The following is a 16,177-nucleotide window of genomic DNA, read 5'->3' as shown; positions in this document are numbered from 1 at the left end:
GCTATTGCAAGAGGAAAATTCATAAAGTGCCAGTGCCAGGATCAGAAGAGTATGCAGCACAGGAAAATAACACCTTTCATCTCCTTCAAGGAATGCAATGTGCTGCAAATTATCTGTCACATCAAGGAGCCAGACAGAGCTACAACTACTTATTTTGAGACTAAAAATAATAAGTAACAGCCTCCAAAGAATAAAGATAGGAGCCCAACACAGCTTAAGTGTTAAATGGAAACTGATGTACTACCCCTGGAGCCCAGAATCACTTGAGCAAGTTAAATGTATGCTGATGCACTCACTACCCCCAGAAGCACCTTGTCAGGGGCATGGGGAATGGACTGGGATTTGTTATACATTTCCCACATCTGTCCCTATGGATGTGGCATCCCTGCAGAGAAAGAGATGGGAAGACAGAAATTGTCATTAGTACACAGAATTTCAGCTACCCAGTTGAGCAGCAGGGAGTACTGCATAGCTTGATTTACCTTCTCTCTCACTGCACTGTGCTGCAGCAAGAGCATTTTCCCTCCTCCTCATCACGTATCTGTATGGGGTTGAAAATGCAGACAGAAGAAAAAACAAGCAGGCAGCCCCTTTGATTCTGCAGCAGGGTGGTTTCTCCTCAGGTTACTGTTCCTGCTTGAAGCCCAACACTACTGTTGTTCCAAAAGTCATATTTCACATACCTGCAACTGGACATGCACCAGAAGGTTCTGCAGACTGACAACAAGTGAGAAGACCTGCTGCATGGCAAGGGGGTGCAGGGCAGTGCCCTGCAGTGATGATGGCTGTGGTTGAGCAGCATTTGGGGCTGTGTTTTGGCCAACAATCACCAGCAAGGAGGAGGAGAAGTTCTGTCGCAGGACAGCTCTCAGGAACTGCATGATGCTCACTAGACAGGGAGATGCTTATTAGTGTATGTCAGTGTTTTTCTCTGCTCTACCCTGTGTGTTGGTGCTTGTGCAACAGCATGGGAGAGGGTGATGAGAGAATATGTGAGCTTAATAGCCCACCGGAGTTGTCTGGCAGCTGCTGACAGCTGTAGACAGGAATGGCAACATGAGTTTCTTTGTAAATCTCCTTCTTTGAGACACTAACACAGTTCACACTCAGTTCCAGATGTCACTACCAACCTCCAAGGAAGATCTGTCCAACTACAGAACTTCCCTTTTCCCCTTCTCACCACGAGTTACACATTTACAACATCAAATGGACCAAAGTTTCCAGATTCCCTCCAGCACCCCCACCATTCCATTCCATTCCATTCCATTCCATTCCATTCCATTCCATTCCATTCCATTCCATTCCATTCCATTCCACAGTCACTAGTTCTCCCCTGCTGCTTGTATCATGGTACTAGTGGCTGCTTCCAGACAAATCCCCCTAACAGATGTAAATACCTAACAGCAGGATTGGCTTCTTATTCCTGAAGATGACTGTATTCAGGACTTCTGTAAGGTCTACAGAGAGTGTCTGGTGAACCTAGAAGAGAATTAAATAGAAGAGAACAAGTGGTGCTGGTTTGGAGCAGATAGAAAGCTCCATTATGTACTCCTAGTTCTTAGACAGTATCCCATGATGACCACTGAAAACCAAGGGAACAGAAGGGAGTTACATCATTGGACCCTCATGTTTCTCTCACCACTAGCCTGAGCTGCACAGCTTCCAAACCACAGCCTACCTTGTCTGTCTTGTTCTCACTACTCCCTGCAGGACCTCTGGCATGTGGCTGTCAGCCTGCCAAGCACATGAAGTGGCAGAAACAGCCACCACCAAGGTGGCTCTACCTTAGCCACAGAGCCAGGCAGCAGGACTGAAGAGCCAGGCAGCCAAAAACCAGCAGTGGCCAGAAGCCGTCCTTGCCTGCTGCAGCTGGGGCCTGCTGAGAGCCCAGGGACAGGAACTATTGCATGGGTGTAAGTGGCAGAGGAGTTTAGGGACTTGGGAACTTGGTGAAATAGGAGTGGTGGGTTGAGAGGGAAATCTGCAATACATTGTTTCCTTCACAGAACAGCCATTCAAGAGCAAGGGCATGAAGACTCAGAGAACCCCAGAAGGGTTCAAACTCTTCAACAAGCCAGAGAGTTGATATGGGAAGACAGGCAAAAGGATCACAGGACTGATTCCTTTAAATACTCTTCTGAAGAGAGAAATATTCCACAGAGAACTAGGAGTAGCTCCTGCAACATGGTGGCAGTGGCTACTCATCTTAGAACCAACAATAGCCTGCCACCCATGAGCCCTGTTTATTCACAGGGTAAAGCCAGCAGCAGCAACACAGTTAAGATGTAAGTTGGCTATGGCCAGACAAATCCTCACTATTAACATCAGTCTGAGATGCATGTGGCCATTTCTTGAAGCCACTGTTCTCCTCTAAAAACTGTAGGCTCAGGGAGACAGCCTGTCATCAGCTCACATTCACAGCCACAAAGGTGCTCTTATGAGTCTCCAGGATGCTTTGTGCAGCTCCAGCTACCCTGAGCAGCAGAAAGAAGCAAGAGAAGTGACTCTTCTGCTTCCTCCCCTTCAACAGAAGATTAGAAACACTGACAATTAGAAATGCTGAAGACTAGAAACATTGAAGCAGTCTTGAAGCATTTCAATTTCCCAGCTGTATCCGCAGTTTCTGTCCTCATCTCTGGTGCAAAAGCATTTCTGGGTTGTATATCATAGCACAACAAGCCAGTGGTATTGATAAAATCCAGCAACAGGCTTATAAGCTGCTAAATGATTGCACTTCAAGGATCAATAGGAGCTGAGAGCATCAGTCCCACAAGATGAAGCTCAGTACTTGACACTTGACACTAGAATGTCGTTTGGGACTGGCACAGCACCAGACACAGCCCTGACGTGGAAACTGAGAAGGCAGGCTGTACTTAGCAGCTCTCAGAGCAGGGCCAGGCTGCATTCCCACAGCTGACAGCCTGTACAAGTACCATGCTCTGAGCCCTAAGCAGAGGCTGCATGCTGACAAAGTAATGAGTGCAGACCTGGTCTGGGCTGGTCTTCTGGAAAACATCTTCCCTCAGCATTAGAAATCCAACCCTTGCTTTTCTGTGCACATGCATGCGTGTCCTTAATGTGATTTTATCATCTGCAAACAGGTGTTCCAACTCCCAAAGAGCATACTCTGCTGGGCATAACTGCAAGAGCAGAGCTCACAACTCATTACATGCTCTCTAACTCCATACCAAGAGAGGTCTGGGTAGGTACTTCAAAAGGAAACGTTTTCCTTTGTATTGACATTGGAAAATGCTTCCTTCAAAGTTGTAATTCCATTAATAGCTGACTACTCCAGCTTAGATGTCTTGTTGGACTGCAAAGCATCAAATACAATGACAGCTGCCCACATTCATAAAAGCTTGCTAATATTGAACACTTACTTGCCAATAATAGGTTCTATCTCACTATTGATCATTTCAGTAACAAAAAAGCAGTTTACAACATGGGAGCTGTGCCTTTCACCCCTAGTCTTCCCTTGAGAACGGTTTTAAAATATATTTTGCTCTGTCCTGAAGAGGAAAATAATTTGGATCAGGAAAGCTGGGTATGCACTTCTCCCCACAGGATTTGCACCTCTCTTTAACTCTTCAATGATTCGTGTCTCAGACCTTCTGGGACATGCTAACTTCCAGTCCTGCTAGAGAGGTGCAGCAGGGAATAACTTGTGGACAATAACAAAAGAGAAATCTACACAATCATATTACAGGCCAAAGCAAAACACTTTCATATATATATATATATATATATATATGTATATATATATATACACACACTCACACACATATTTATTTTTAAGGTTTATCCATGTGCTGACCCTGAACACTGAAGGGGTTTAGAGTGGTTCTAACCTCAGTATTGTAGCGATGCTGATAAAGCAAAAGGGATGCCACCAACAGCCATCCAGAGCACAGCAAGGCATCTTCAGATGACAAGGAGGCAGGTCTGGAAGGAGGGGACCACAGCCAGGTGCATTCCAAAACCTTCTGCAGGAGTTCCAGCAAGGACACATTGGAGAGCAGCACAGCTACTGCTGCACGAGAGAAACAAAATCAGAGAGGGTGATGGGATGGCACAGGTTAAACAACCTTGACAAGCACAACAGAAGTGCAGAGCACACCCCTGCTGCAGTGAGGTAGCCCAGCTGCCACAGCTCATCTGAGTGAGGCTGTCCAGCTACTGGTATTCATCTCCCAGAACACAAGCAATTGCTCAGCCAGCTAATCAACTAACAACACAGTAGGAAAGTCAATTAGAGCTTTTCCCTAGCATTGTTTAATTTTTTTGAACTATGACAATACCAGGATATTTCAAGCTAGGCACTAAAGGCCCACTGCTGTGTTTATGAACAAGAAAAATACAGTGATTCTGTCTTTCAGCAGCCAATTCTTGAATCATGAGAAGGCAGCAAAACCAAACCAAACCCCTCAACTTAAAAAACCTCATCCAAAGTATGAAATGGTCTTTAATTATAATTCTGTGTCTGGATGGGGAAACATCCACCTTACCTGCTAAGACAGTTAGAATACAGTCTCTGTCAAGCTACATCCTCACTGAAATTAACTTAGCAATCAATACAATCCTTCCTCACCTCTCTGTTGACTACAAGGTGTTGTCTGATGAAGGCTCCAGTACAGAAAATTCAAGGATGGCTGCAGGAGGTCAGTGTCCCTTGGCCTGCATTTCCCACAGAGATTACAGACTGGAAACAAAAGAACAGGTGTAACAAGGACACCAACTTAACAGAGCACCTCAGCAAATGAAAGAAGTCAGTCAGTGGGGAGGGAATTCAGACAAAGTGAAAATAAACACAGCATAGCACAGACAAAGCAACAGGTGTTTGCTCTACAGTGTTTGCTTTAGAGTGGACAGTGCAGTGAAGGATGAGCGCAGAAGGGGGGAGAGGAATTGAAAAAGGTACATTAGAGTGCATATATCACATTGGGCAGTAATGAATCCAAGAGCAATGGACTTCAGGTCATCTGTTTCCACAGAGAAAAACCTGCAGTGTGAGTTATCTGCTTCCACAGTGTGAGTTTGATCCCAGTACTAGAACAAGCATAAACAACCATGTGACTGTCTCTCATGGCAACCAGACTGGGGAAAGCCATGGAGAGCTGTGCTCCTCCACTCTCACCAATTTGCTCACACCAGGAGTAAAATGTCATGTTTGTTGTAAGCACCAAACTTAGCAACAATGTTTAGTAAGAGTTAGGGAGGGAAATCCAGGACTGCAGGGCTCAGCAAAACTGTCATTGGAGATCTTCTGGAGAGCTTAAAACCTGAGTAAGCAATTCTCAGAACACACACATCAACACGCCCCTTCTATCTAAGAGGCCTCATTAGAGAAGTGTCCTGCACATCCACCCCTAGAGAACACAGCTGGGAGGCCAAGGGGGGAATAAATGGGGTGTCTGAGGTAGGGAGAGAGCTGTGGGGAAAAAGAACAAAGCAGAAAGCAAGAGCAAAAGGGGCTTGAGGCTCCTAGGAGAAGCTGAGCTGTGTTCTAAAATCACAGCAGCTAAAAAGGCTGGGATAAAGAGGCTGTGGTTCCTCCAGACCCCCAGTTCCCTTGGCTAATGAATATCTGAGAAATGCCACGTCTTTACAAGGGCAACACAGGCAGCTCTGAGATATGAAACATTTCAAATTGAAGGGGCTAGTCCTTCAAAGTCTGCTGGAGAAACCAATTTGTCAGAGCAGGGAAGAGATGAGAGGATGGATCAGCTGAACTTTCCTCCTATAATCTTTTCTTTTTTTCACAGCTATATGAACCTCCAATAGCCAAGTAAGAAGGCAGAAGCCACCAAGTAAGGATCACCAGACAAGGCAGCAGGTTATGGTATGGTAAATACAGCCTGCTCTTCTGTCTTTGGGGTGGAGTGGGCAAGCCCTGCAGTTGGTTGGGAGCCATATACTCTGAATCCACATTCCAAGGAAAGCCCAGTTTCACTAGACTGCTGGTTCCTGATAGCTGATTAACAGGACAAGACTGTAGCCTGAGCCCCACCAGACTATAATAGCAAGGATGGACAGGAATGAGTCAGGAAGCACAGCAGCCATGTGGTCACGTGCCAAACCAACGACAGCCACTGACCCTGAAATCTTGTCATGGTCAGGGGAATACTTTGGCCACCTTGTGAGGTTTCAGAGAAAAAAAATTATTGTAAAAGCAACAGGAAGAGAACCTGGGCCTTGTTAACTGAGTTAGTTACCACAACTCTTTACAATGCTCTGGCTATGAAAGCATCTCAAAGCAACCATTACCATAATGCAAGGTCAATCTTCTCTCAAAGGACAAGGAGCAAGCCCCTAATCATCTTATGGAACAATTAACAAACACTTCCCTGGGAGAAGATGAATGCACATACTCACCCTGGTGAAGCAGCTTGAAGTCTGTGCTGTCCAGCTCCCTTATGCCCTTGCTCCGTAGCTGCACCAGGAAAAGAAGGCTCAGCAAAACAGGCAAGTTCCTGTTGGCTAAGAAGGGCACAGACAGCTCAACTTGTCAGTGAACTCCAAACTGTTGTACCTTAAAGTGTGTCAGGAATTGTTAATTTTCTGGCTGCAGGATAAGGACACACACACACACAGAGCCCCAATGTTTTTCTCATCTCTACAGTCCCCTCTGGACCAGGTCCCCTTTCTGTCACTCTGGATTGGCCTGAGACACACCTGAATCCTGCCTACACCATTTTAGGAGCAACTAAAGAAGGGGGACAAAAGATCATTCATACCCTTCATGAGCTATGTAGGGAGCACGTTCCTCACACTTTGAAATTGATCCTGCTAATAAACTAGAAGTCATTAGCCCTTTCTAGACTGCTCCCTTCCTGCCCACTTGACCATTGCTGTTAGTTTTGACAGCAGCCCAGCTGCACAGCATTTGCTCTCCTCCATCTAGTGAGACTGCAAAAATGCTGTCCATCCCATCCTACAAGGAAGGGCAGAGACAGAAGTGAGAACCTCACACATTGGGCCTGTATGTAAGGAAAATGGGGCTATTTAGACCACCAACCCCACAGAGCAATCTTCGCCCTATTATTCACTTTTTTACAGTGCTGTAAACAGGTTAAGATTTTGTACTGTGTACAGCCATACCTACAGCAAGCAACTATCATCTCCAGTAAATGTTTCCACAAAGGCACATGAGTTTTCAGTTTTGAGGAGAAAACACTTATGGGTGTCTTTAATGTTAACATATTCCTGATGGAGTCCCACTGTTGGGCCTCCTTCTTGTCTAAAAGCAGACTACTGTTTGAATAGGGATGCAGATCCCCTGGACTTAACTACCCCAGGCCTCACAGAGCTGCCTGTGTGCTGGGAGACAAGGAAGTCTGTCTCCAGAGTACATCTGGTGTTTGACTTTCTGCATGGGTTGCCAGGATGTCACTTAACAAGTTCAAGATGCAATACAAAGAAGAGCTACACATATGAGCGGCAGCAGAAGGGCTCAAATCTTGCAAAAGCCCTTTTTGTCCTACTTCCATCACCAGTGGTTTGGAGGAATAGGTCTGACTCCCTATAGGAAATGGACAATTTTCCTCCCCACAGCTCCTGGCATCCCTAGATCAGCAGCAGAGGGATATGCAAGTTCAAATGTGCACAACTCCAAACAAGATCAGACTTAGCAGATCTTGTAGCCTCATGCTCTACCATGCCCCTCTTTCAATGCCCCTCCTCCAGCCTACTGACTTTGCTGGAGGTAAAGCAAAAACACTTTCCATCCCAACTGCTGCCCAACAAAACATTCCAAACACAGCAGAGCTGTTAAAAGCATCAGTGGCCCCCTCAGGAACAAATAAAAGTTGTGCTAAGTCTCTACCCTGAAAGAGCCAAGGACATCCTAGCACTGCTCCCTCTTTCAGTTCAAGCTCACAGACTGGTTTGCACAACACCTTTCTTATGGGGACAACAGTTCCAAAATCCCAGACAGGGCTAGTAAGGAAAACAGGGACTTTCCTCAGTCACAGCTTTGCTTCCTTTGAGAGACTTAACAGAGTTATAAGATCTGGTGATACCACAGTCCCTGTTTGGGGATCAATACCATGAGTGATTCAACACTTGCTCCTGATTTCTGTGTCCTGGGAACTGTGAATCCTCAGGCACACCCAGCTGTTTTGCACAAAGAAGAGGCAAAAAGGAGGATGTCTTTCAGCCACCACTTGGGCCCCTATCAAGCAGGAAGATTTACCAGCACAGCTCTCCATTTGAACACTGACAGCAGTATAAAAGAACCTTGCTTTGGTTTAACAATCACAGTTTGAAGCCAGAACAACCTGAATTAGAAAAAAGGCTCTCACTTCAAAATGAATCTCTGAAAAAGGAAATTAAATTAGTACAGTTCTGTCCATTTCCCCATGCAGGTAAGTACTGAAGCTACATCAGCAGTTCAGAACCACTTTATCCCAGACTGTGTCCCTACAGCTAGTTGATCTTACAGCAAGACCAAATCACAGAGGAGGGGTCACCTTGTAGGGTGGCTGAGCTGCTCTCCACCAGCAGCTGTTGCAGAATCTGTAAAAATCTGCTCCGAAGGAGGTCACAGACAAGCACATCCTCATTTCTTTCCAGAAAGGTCCTTAGAGTCATCAACACCTTCCAAGCCACTTCCACAGAGCTTGAGCAGACCAGGTCCTGCAAAGGAAGAAACAAACACATTATCTTTCTACCCTGATTAGACAGAAGTCACCACTGTTTAATACCATTATGGTAATCTGGTGCCTTGGGAAACAGCCTAATAAAGCACCATTAAGATTAAGTATCTCCTGATTAAATAGAGAACTGAATAAAGCAGAAGGACTGATGTCTGTTAGGCACCTCTGAGTAATACCCCATTTAAAGAATGATTTGGATCTGTGAGTGTAAGGGTAACATATATTTAAGGTCACAGTTTTAGACAAGGGAGAACCAAACAAGAGAACAGAATCTCTGGTACCTCTGCTCTCCATGTTGTTTTGAAAAATCAGCTTGCATATTGAAGATGCTTGTCTAAAATCAAGCTTATGAGTCAGTCCATAGTTCCCAACTTTCAAAAGGCTGGCAGCCTTTTATGTGTAGTAGTAACATAACTAAACTGCATGAAACATAGGTAAGCTGGGCAAGCAATCAATCACAGGAAAGGGGAGAGTCATGTACACAGCTCACAAGCCTGCCTCTCGACTACAGGGCTTTTTCTGGAGTCTCTGAGCTGAATCCCACAGCCAGTAGGCTTAATTTGGGCATAGTCTTCATGTTGAGGTACATAACATTAAATTGCACAGCATGTACAGAGGCAGTTGTATAAATATCAGACAGAAAATGCCTGGTAGTGCTGACATAATATAACCATCTCAACATGTGTTAGGGCAGCACTACCTTTCCTCTCTTCCTGCAGTAGTCCTGTCTACTGCATTGCAATGGTAGAGTTGAAGAGGTAAACAGGAAACTGGTCTCAGCAACTGAGCCCACAGCCTGCCTGGACAGCTTGCTGCCTCCCCCAGCTGCCTTCCCCTACCACACAGCAGTAATGCATCCAGGCTTTGATGATGCAGAGAAAATGGCTGTGGGACCCCGTACCCCAGGAAAGCAAAGAAGGAAAGAACAGGCTGTCTGTGCCAGAAAAAGCTCTCTAGTTCTGAGATGAGTTCCTGTCTCTAGCAGAGACTTTCACAAACAAAGGGCAGGGAGATGTCGGCACAATCATCTCTGCTGACATAGATGTGCTTCATATGAAGTTCAGGAATGTAATCTAACGTCTCTGCTCTCTGAGAGAGCACCTCAGACCTGGAGCATGGAGAAGACAAGTGGGACAGTGTGTCATCATGACTACATTCATCCCCAGATGAGCACACAGAGCAAAAAATGACATGAAGCAATGGCCACAGCCTCTCTGGTCCTGGCAAATGCACCATTGTGTTAATCAGTTCCTTCCTACCCAGAAGCCCAAGGTCTCAGATGAAGTCACTAACCATCTGTTATATCTAATCCAGGCAATTATTTAAAGCAGATAAGCAAAGAAGTCATCCTTGGAAGGACATTCATTCTTGTTTCACTGTACCATGCAGAGGCCTTTCCAGTCCACTAGTGTATTCTGAGGCTTAGGTTATCCATCTCATAAGTTTTCTTTCCATATGACAGTATATTTAGCCCTGCATATTGCACTGTTTTATTAGTCCATCTAAATTCAGATTGTTTATGCTCTTCCACAACTGAAAGGTGAATTGTCAAAGCCTGTGACTTATTACAACTTATTTTAAAGACTGGAACAGAGCTAATTGAATTTATTTCTGCAAGAACATATGGCAAGACAGAGAAGGGAAAGCAGGAATGTTGTACAATTCAGGGAAGGGAGACGCCATTTATGTTTTGCTTATTGACAGACCTGCTTCAGTTTATGGAGTGACAGGTTCCAGAACTACTGCCAAAGGTAACAGAGTGGACAAGCCTCATGGGACACTTCACTTCCTTAATTTGTCCTGATAGGTGAACTCATTGCTCACTTTTACTAATGCTCTGCAATGTATCAAATGCCTGGATGCTGTTACCTACCCTGCAATATCATCCCAACTGTGAAAGAACTGCCCCACCTGAGAAGCCTCCTGGCAGTCATTTCAGTAATATCAGATATTAAAATTTAGCCATAGCCTCTTAGATCAGAACAAACATGTTCTGTAATGCCCAGTGGATGTCCACTCAGAGTTAAGCCTTGCTTCCTCTTACTTCTTTACCATTTGCTGACATGGGTTTGCCTTCTCAATGATAGTTAGTTTTAATTTCTCTAAGGGACTGGAGAAGAAATATCACAGTTCTTAGCTTTTGCCCTTACAAGCAAATCTCATGTTCTTCTGTGGAAAAGTTAGAAAATATTTACTATATGACTGGCTCAACAGTCATGGGACAAGAGACCACTGATGGGGAGGGGTGATGGGAAGGTGAGAGCAGTGGAAGTGAGAAAAGGCCTCTAAGCAGCCATCAGAACACAACTGTGTCATGAGTACATGGGTTAATAAAGCTCATCGCACCAGCTATAGGCAAACACACTAGCCTGCTACTTCAAGACCCCTTTCTCTCCTGAACTGATTAATTTTCCCTGCCACAAGACTATTATTTTATCTTTTAAGAGCAATAAAACATGTTATTTGCTGTCCTAAAAACTCAAGAGTACTTCAAAATTCTCTGACAAGAGTCTCCAGTTAAAACGAGGCAAAATGAAAACCTCAATCAAACAGAAAGCTGTGCCCTCAAGACCTGTTCTCTGCACACTGCTTTTTCACAGTTCTTGTTCATTATACCCTTCTCATCTATGAGTAGCAAAGCTTTGCTCCCAGATTTGCAAAACAGCTTCTTTAAAGGCTGGCACTGAAGAATCTGAAGTACCCAGCTGTGTATCTGGATAGAGGAAGGAATGGGATTTTTCATGACATACATCAGCATAACTCTTCGGATCCTTGTCCAGCCAGCTCTCAGAGAATCTCTTCCTGTCACAGTGGATGGATGACAGAGAAAGAGATAACACACATACAAGGTCCCATTTCCCACATAAGGCTTCCCTGGCAGGTGGAAGTCTGTGTACACACACATGGCCCCTTCTATCAAAATCCTTGGTTTCATAACATCACTAAAAGCTTTAAGAACCAAAAAGCCCCCAAAATCAGGGCCAAGATAGCAGCCTGTCCTTGTGAAAGCCACATACCAGTAAAATAAGCAAAATGCTGGAATTGCTCTTCAGAATGGAAAGCAATGGATTGGCACTGTTCAGCTGATCTGATGAGCCAAGATCAGATTCTTCAACCTCAGTCTGCTTGCAGTCTTCCCAGGAAAACCAGAGTTGGAGGACTTGGTGTCCAAATCTCCCCATGAGCTCAGGGTAGCGCAGGAAGAATTTCAGCAGGAGAGGACAATGGACATAGACCAAGCTCAGATCTAGAAGATTATCCAGGATCCTTCTTATGGTAGACAAAGACCTCTGGTAAAGAGGGAAAGGGGAAGTGAGACAGAGAACAAAATAACCACTAATACTGAATATAAAGCATCTGAAGTGATGAGACTTTACTGCAAGAAACAGTCACACTGCCTTTTCAGTAGACAATCAAACACATCAGTTAAACATCATTTTGTGAAGCCCATTTGCATCACAAAGGCTAAGAAACCTGTAGGCTTTATACAGAGCTCAAAGCTGTGCAGCAGCAAAGAGCCATATGGGAACACTAGAAAGCCTGCTGCAGAGGCTGGAGATGTGTTTGGGAGCCTGAGCTATGAAATTCAATATATTCTGTGTGTGAATTCACAGCCTATCCAACGCAGTTACACTTCCCACACATACACAAGTTTATTCTGTCATATCTATATTCCCCTGTGGATTTACATAGTTAACTTTCCAGGGTGTAGATGCACTGCACAGTCTTCACTCATTCACTGCTCACCACCTATGCCAAAATACTTTCTACAAGAAGGTTGATGTAAGTGGGGAGAAACCTTAGCTTCAACAAAAAGGCTCCAAGAGGTAGGAATGAAATCTTTTACCACATCCAGGGCTTTGCCTTTGTCCTGACAGACAGAAAGGAGGTAAAGTGCAGCTCTGAGTATGTGTGGAGGGAGACAGTCTCCATGGTCCTGTGCTGACAGGAGAAAATTTCTTACAGCTAGAAATAATTCTGCATCTGGAACAAACCTGCATTGAAGGAGATTGGAGTAGAAACAGTAACAATAGATATGCCTTACACACCAATTCATGGCCACTTGCTTTGTATAGTCTTGGCTCACCTGTCCCCAAAGCTGTAGGCAAAGTATAAGAGCAGTACAAAACAGTGCTGGTGGCTGCAAAGAGACTGATCCAAAAAGAAAGGCTCAGGGGTTTCAGACAGGAGGAGAAGGCTTTCAGCAATGGTGTAGTTTAACTGAGGCAGACCCTTCTGCAGGAGCTCAGACATCTCCTGCTCTAGAAATAAAAACATAAGGAAATGATGAGCAATGTCTATGGAATAACTCCACAGTCTGCATACACCAAGCACACCTCTGTGATTTGGCATCAATAGTGGTGTGAAACCTGATTTAACAGAACTGGCTTTAAGGATGAAAAGACACTTTAAGGATGAAAAAACACATTCTGTTTGAGATTCTGAGCCCTTTGCTGATGCTGCCTGTATGGCAACCAACCACTGCTAATGGGAAAAGTGGCTTTTCTGATGTAGGAACTTTCACCTCATTTGTTTGGGACTTACCTATTATGGAAAGTTACAGTTACAGGAAGGCTTTATAGAATATGCCAGAGGGGAAAAAATTACCTTAATCTGCAGATATGCCACTTGACTGTGGCAAGTAATTTTGTTTCAATTAAGCATGCACAGCTGTGCTAATAAATGCCCCCATGTAAACAAAACCATAGGTAGATGAAATGCATTCTTTCAGGTAGGGTTCCAAACTCTTCAAAAGGCATTTTCTCAGCGTTTTCTGTGCTGGTCCTTACTGGACCAGCTTAAAAACAAGCTGGGAAAAAAAAATCCCTCAGTCAAGCTTTGCGTGTCCTGCCTTCCCTTCTCCTTTGTCCTTTTCTATTTTTTTTCACCTGTTGCCCAAACAGAGGGTGGCAGGGCCTCAAACTAAATTAAGCAATTTTTCTCTTTCCCCAAACTTGCCCTCCTGAGAAGAAGTTCTCATCTTCTCTGTGGCTGAGTAAAGGTTCAGGCACAAGCTGCAGAGGAAGCTGGAACAGGTGTGATTCAGGACAGGATTACTGTGAAGAAGAACAGAAAGATACAGTAAAGGAGGCTAGAAATATCCTCTTCCTACTTCTGATATCACACACTGTCTGCCAGAACCTCATTTTACTGAATGATCACATACAAACACCTGCCCCATCACAAGAAGACTCTAGGAGCCAGCCTAGGCTTCCAGCAAAATTAAGAGTTCCCAATGGACTGTCAGCTCACAGATGTGGGGGTGTGTGCAGTGACAACAGTGAACACGTTCATACCTTGGGCCCATGTGAATACAGTGGGGTACTCCCACAGCCATCACACCTTGTCTACACAGAGAGTCCTATAAGGACAGGACCCTAACACTGCAGAGAATGGGAGATGTTTAAGGGCAGCTCACAATACAACGATTCCGCTGGCAAATGACACTTGGATTTTTTAGCAATGACACTGCCAGGGATGAACACTGAAGAATGCCAAAATAGCAACTAAAAGGGTGAGAACAGCTATTTCCAGGCATTTCTTTCTCTCCAACCATTTCCTTGCAGAACAGGACATAAGCAGACATCTGTAACACGCCATCCTTGGCACAGCACAGGGCTCTATTCAGAAACCTGGATCCCTCCCACCACACACCTGTGCATTCACAGGCACAATGAATTTGTGCATTCACAGGCACAAATGCCCTCACTCGAAGTTCCACACTAGTAAACTGGACTAGGAGTGCTCTGTGTTTTGTTTACTTTTTAAATGAGGTACAGTCACAGGAAAGAGGAGGTGAAACATCTCTGCAGACCCACAGAGAGTCTCTCCAAATACTCCTCAACCTAGAAATCATAGCCTCTACTACAGGAGATCTTTTACAATACCCGCTACTGAAGCTATCCTCCTTCCCCCCATTTCTAATATATTATCACACCATGAGGAACAACAACAGTGGTAGTAAATGCTTAGGAAGCCAGAGCTCAGATGGAACTGATGCTAGTGGTACTTCTGTTCAGAACACCCACTGATCTGACTGCTCCAAAGTCAGGCTGCTCTATCTGTGCAACTCATGACAGAGCACATTATTCTCACAATGCCGTGTAAATCCATCCACCCCCTACCAAACTGCTTCTCCCTTCTCCCACATCAAGCTCTTCCATTGTCAGTAACCATTTGCATTTTTCAGTAAGACACAACCGTTCCTGAGTCTCTCATCTTGCCTAATCAGGTGTATTAGATAAGGCATGATCTACTTTCCCATCTGGAAATTTTAGGCTCACTAACAATGCACACATCACAATACCTCTGTACAGAGCAAAATCTGGCCTTCAGCTCCAGTGTCAGTCGGATGAAGGACGAGGATGCTAGGCAGAAAGCAAGACAGAGATGTTAAAGGAGCACAGAACATGTATGATAAGAAAAAGAGTAGGCAGGTCCCATAATCACCCCCACACATCTCCATACAAGCCTGGTGAAGAGGGCAGGCCATCTCAGTAAGAATATACATATTAGGCTGCCTCTCAGAAAGTAAACTACTCCAAGTTTGTGTGTGAGAAGAGTATCTGAGGTTACTTTGTTTTCTCAGGAGGAGAAGTGAAGATTTGCCCATTTCACATGTTTAGAACAGAGGAATTGTCTACATCACCTCTTTGATGTGTGAAGGCATACATAGACTAAACTAGGATTTCTACACAGGAAAATCCCACCAACAATTCCAGCATAATCCCTGTCTACAGGAACAGCCAATTCAATTCTGAATTATTCTAAAGGGAAGGATAAAGCTAACACAACATTCTTATCCAAAATGAAACCTCTACCATCATCATTGCTAGACCAAATAACTTTTCCATCCCGCTGAACACAACCATGCACTCTATTCTTATTCTATAATAGAATAAGAATATTCTGTAATAGAATCCTCCACATGAAGCCTCAATGTTAGGCTTGTTGCCTCAGTAATATGCAGTAGCAGCAAGTTCCACCAGTTAAGAGCACAGAGAACATGATCCCACAATACCCTCCTACCCAGCTTCTTGGAGAACTTATTCCTCATGCTTGGCACCACTGTAAAGAGGGTACTGAGTGCTGAGATGAAAACCTCTGTCACTGATGGGCTGACAGCCCTTTCCAGATAGCTCTGTGGGAAGATAAATACATCAGGTGCACAAGGTGCTATAAACACTGAAGGCAGCAGCTTCCTTCCAGCCTCCTGCCTGCCCAGAAAGTCAGGTTTCTAAATCCAAACAAATGGAGTAGCAATTCTTTAATGAAAATGCCTGGCAGCAGAGCAGGCTCACAGAGCACTTTGAACACAACTAACTCCCCTGCCAGCGCTATGAGCTGTGCTGGTAACTCTGCAAGACATCCCACCAGATAAGAAACTTCTCCTGGACTCCAGCAGGCAACCAGTTAGGCCCTCATGCACAGTGACTGACCCTACTGCCCACATTGCCCTGGGAGTTACTGCTCTCACAGGTCAGATGGATAATTCTCCTATACAACACATATGTTTAAGTGCA

The 16,177-nt window shown here is 44.6% G+C and overlaps 1 protein-coding gene across 1 annotated transcript; it reads right to left on the bottom strand.

Annotated features, from left to right (window-relative positions):
• Positions 1-1,201: 1,201 nt before the first annotated feature.
• On the bottom strand, positions 1,202-15,711 carry LOC131083003 (meiosis inhibitor protein 1-like). The gene is made up of 11 exons (XM_058023282.1): positions 15,684-15,711; positions 14,962-15,022; positions 13,614-13,669; positions 12,742-12,916; positions 12,502-12,649; positions 11,672-11,944; positions 8,469-8,634; positions 6,373-6,477; positions 4,589-4,699; positions 3,849-4,030; positions 1,202-1,479 (listed from the first exon to the last, which is right to left on the bottom strand). The coding sequence occupies exons 1-11, from the start codon at positions 15,709-15,711 to the stop codon at positions 1,381-1,383; spliced, it is 1,404 nt and encodes a 467-aa protein (XP_057879265.1). The 3' UTR covers positions 1,202-1,380.
• Between the last annotated feature and the right edge of the window lie 466 nt (positions 15,712-16,177).

The sequence above is a fragment of the Melospiza georgiana genome, chromosome 4 (assembly GCF_028018845.1).
Source record: "Melospiza georgiana isolate bMelGeo1 chromosome 4, bMelGeo1.pri, whole genome shotgun sequence".
Classification (NCBI taxonomy): domain Eukaryota; kingdom Metazoa; phylum Chordata; class Aves; order Passeriformes; family Passerellidae; genus Melospiza; species Melospiza georgiana.
This window is presented reverse-complemented; position numbering and strand designations above follow the sequence as displayed.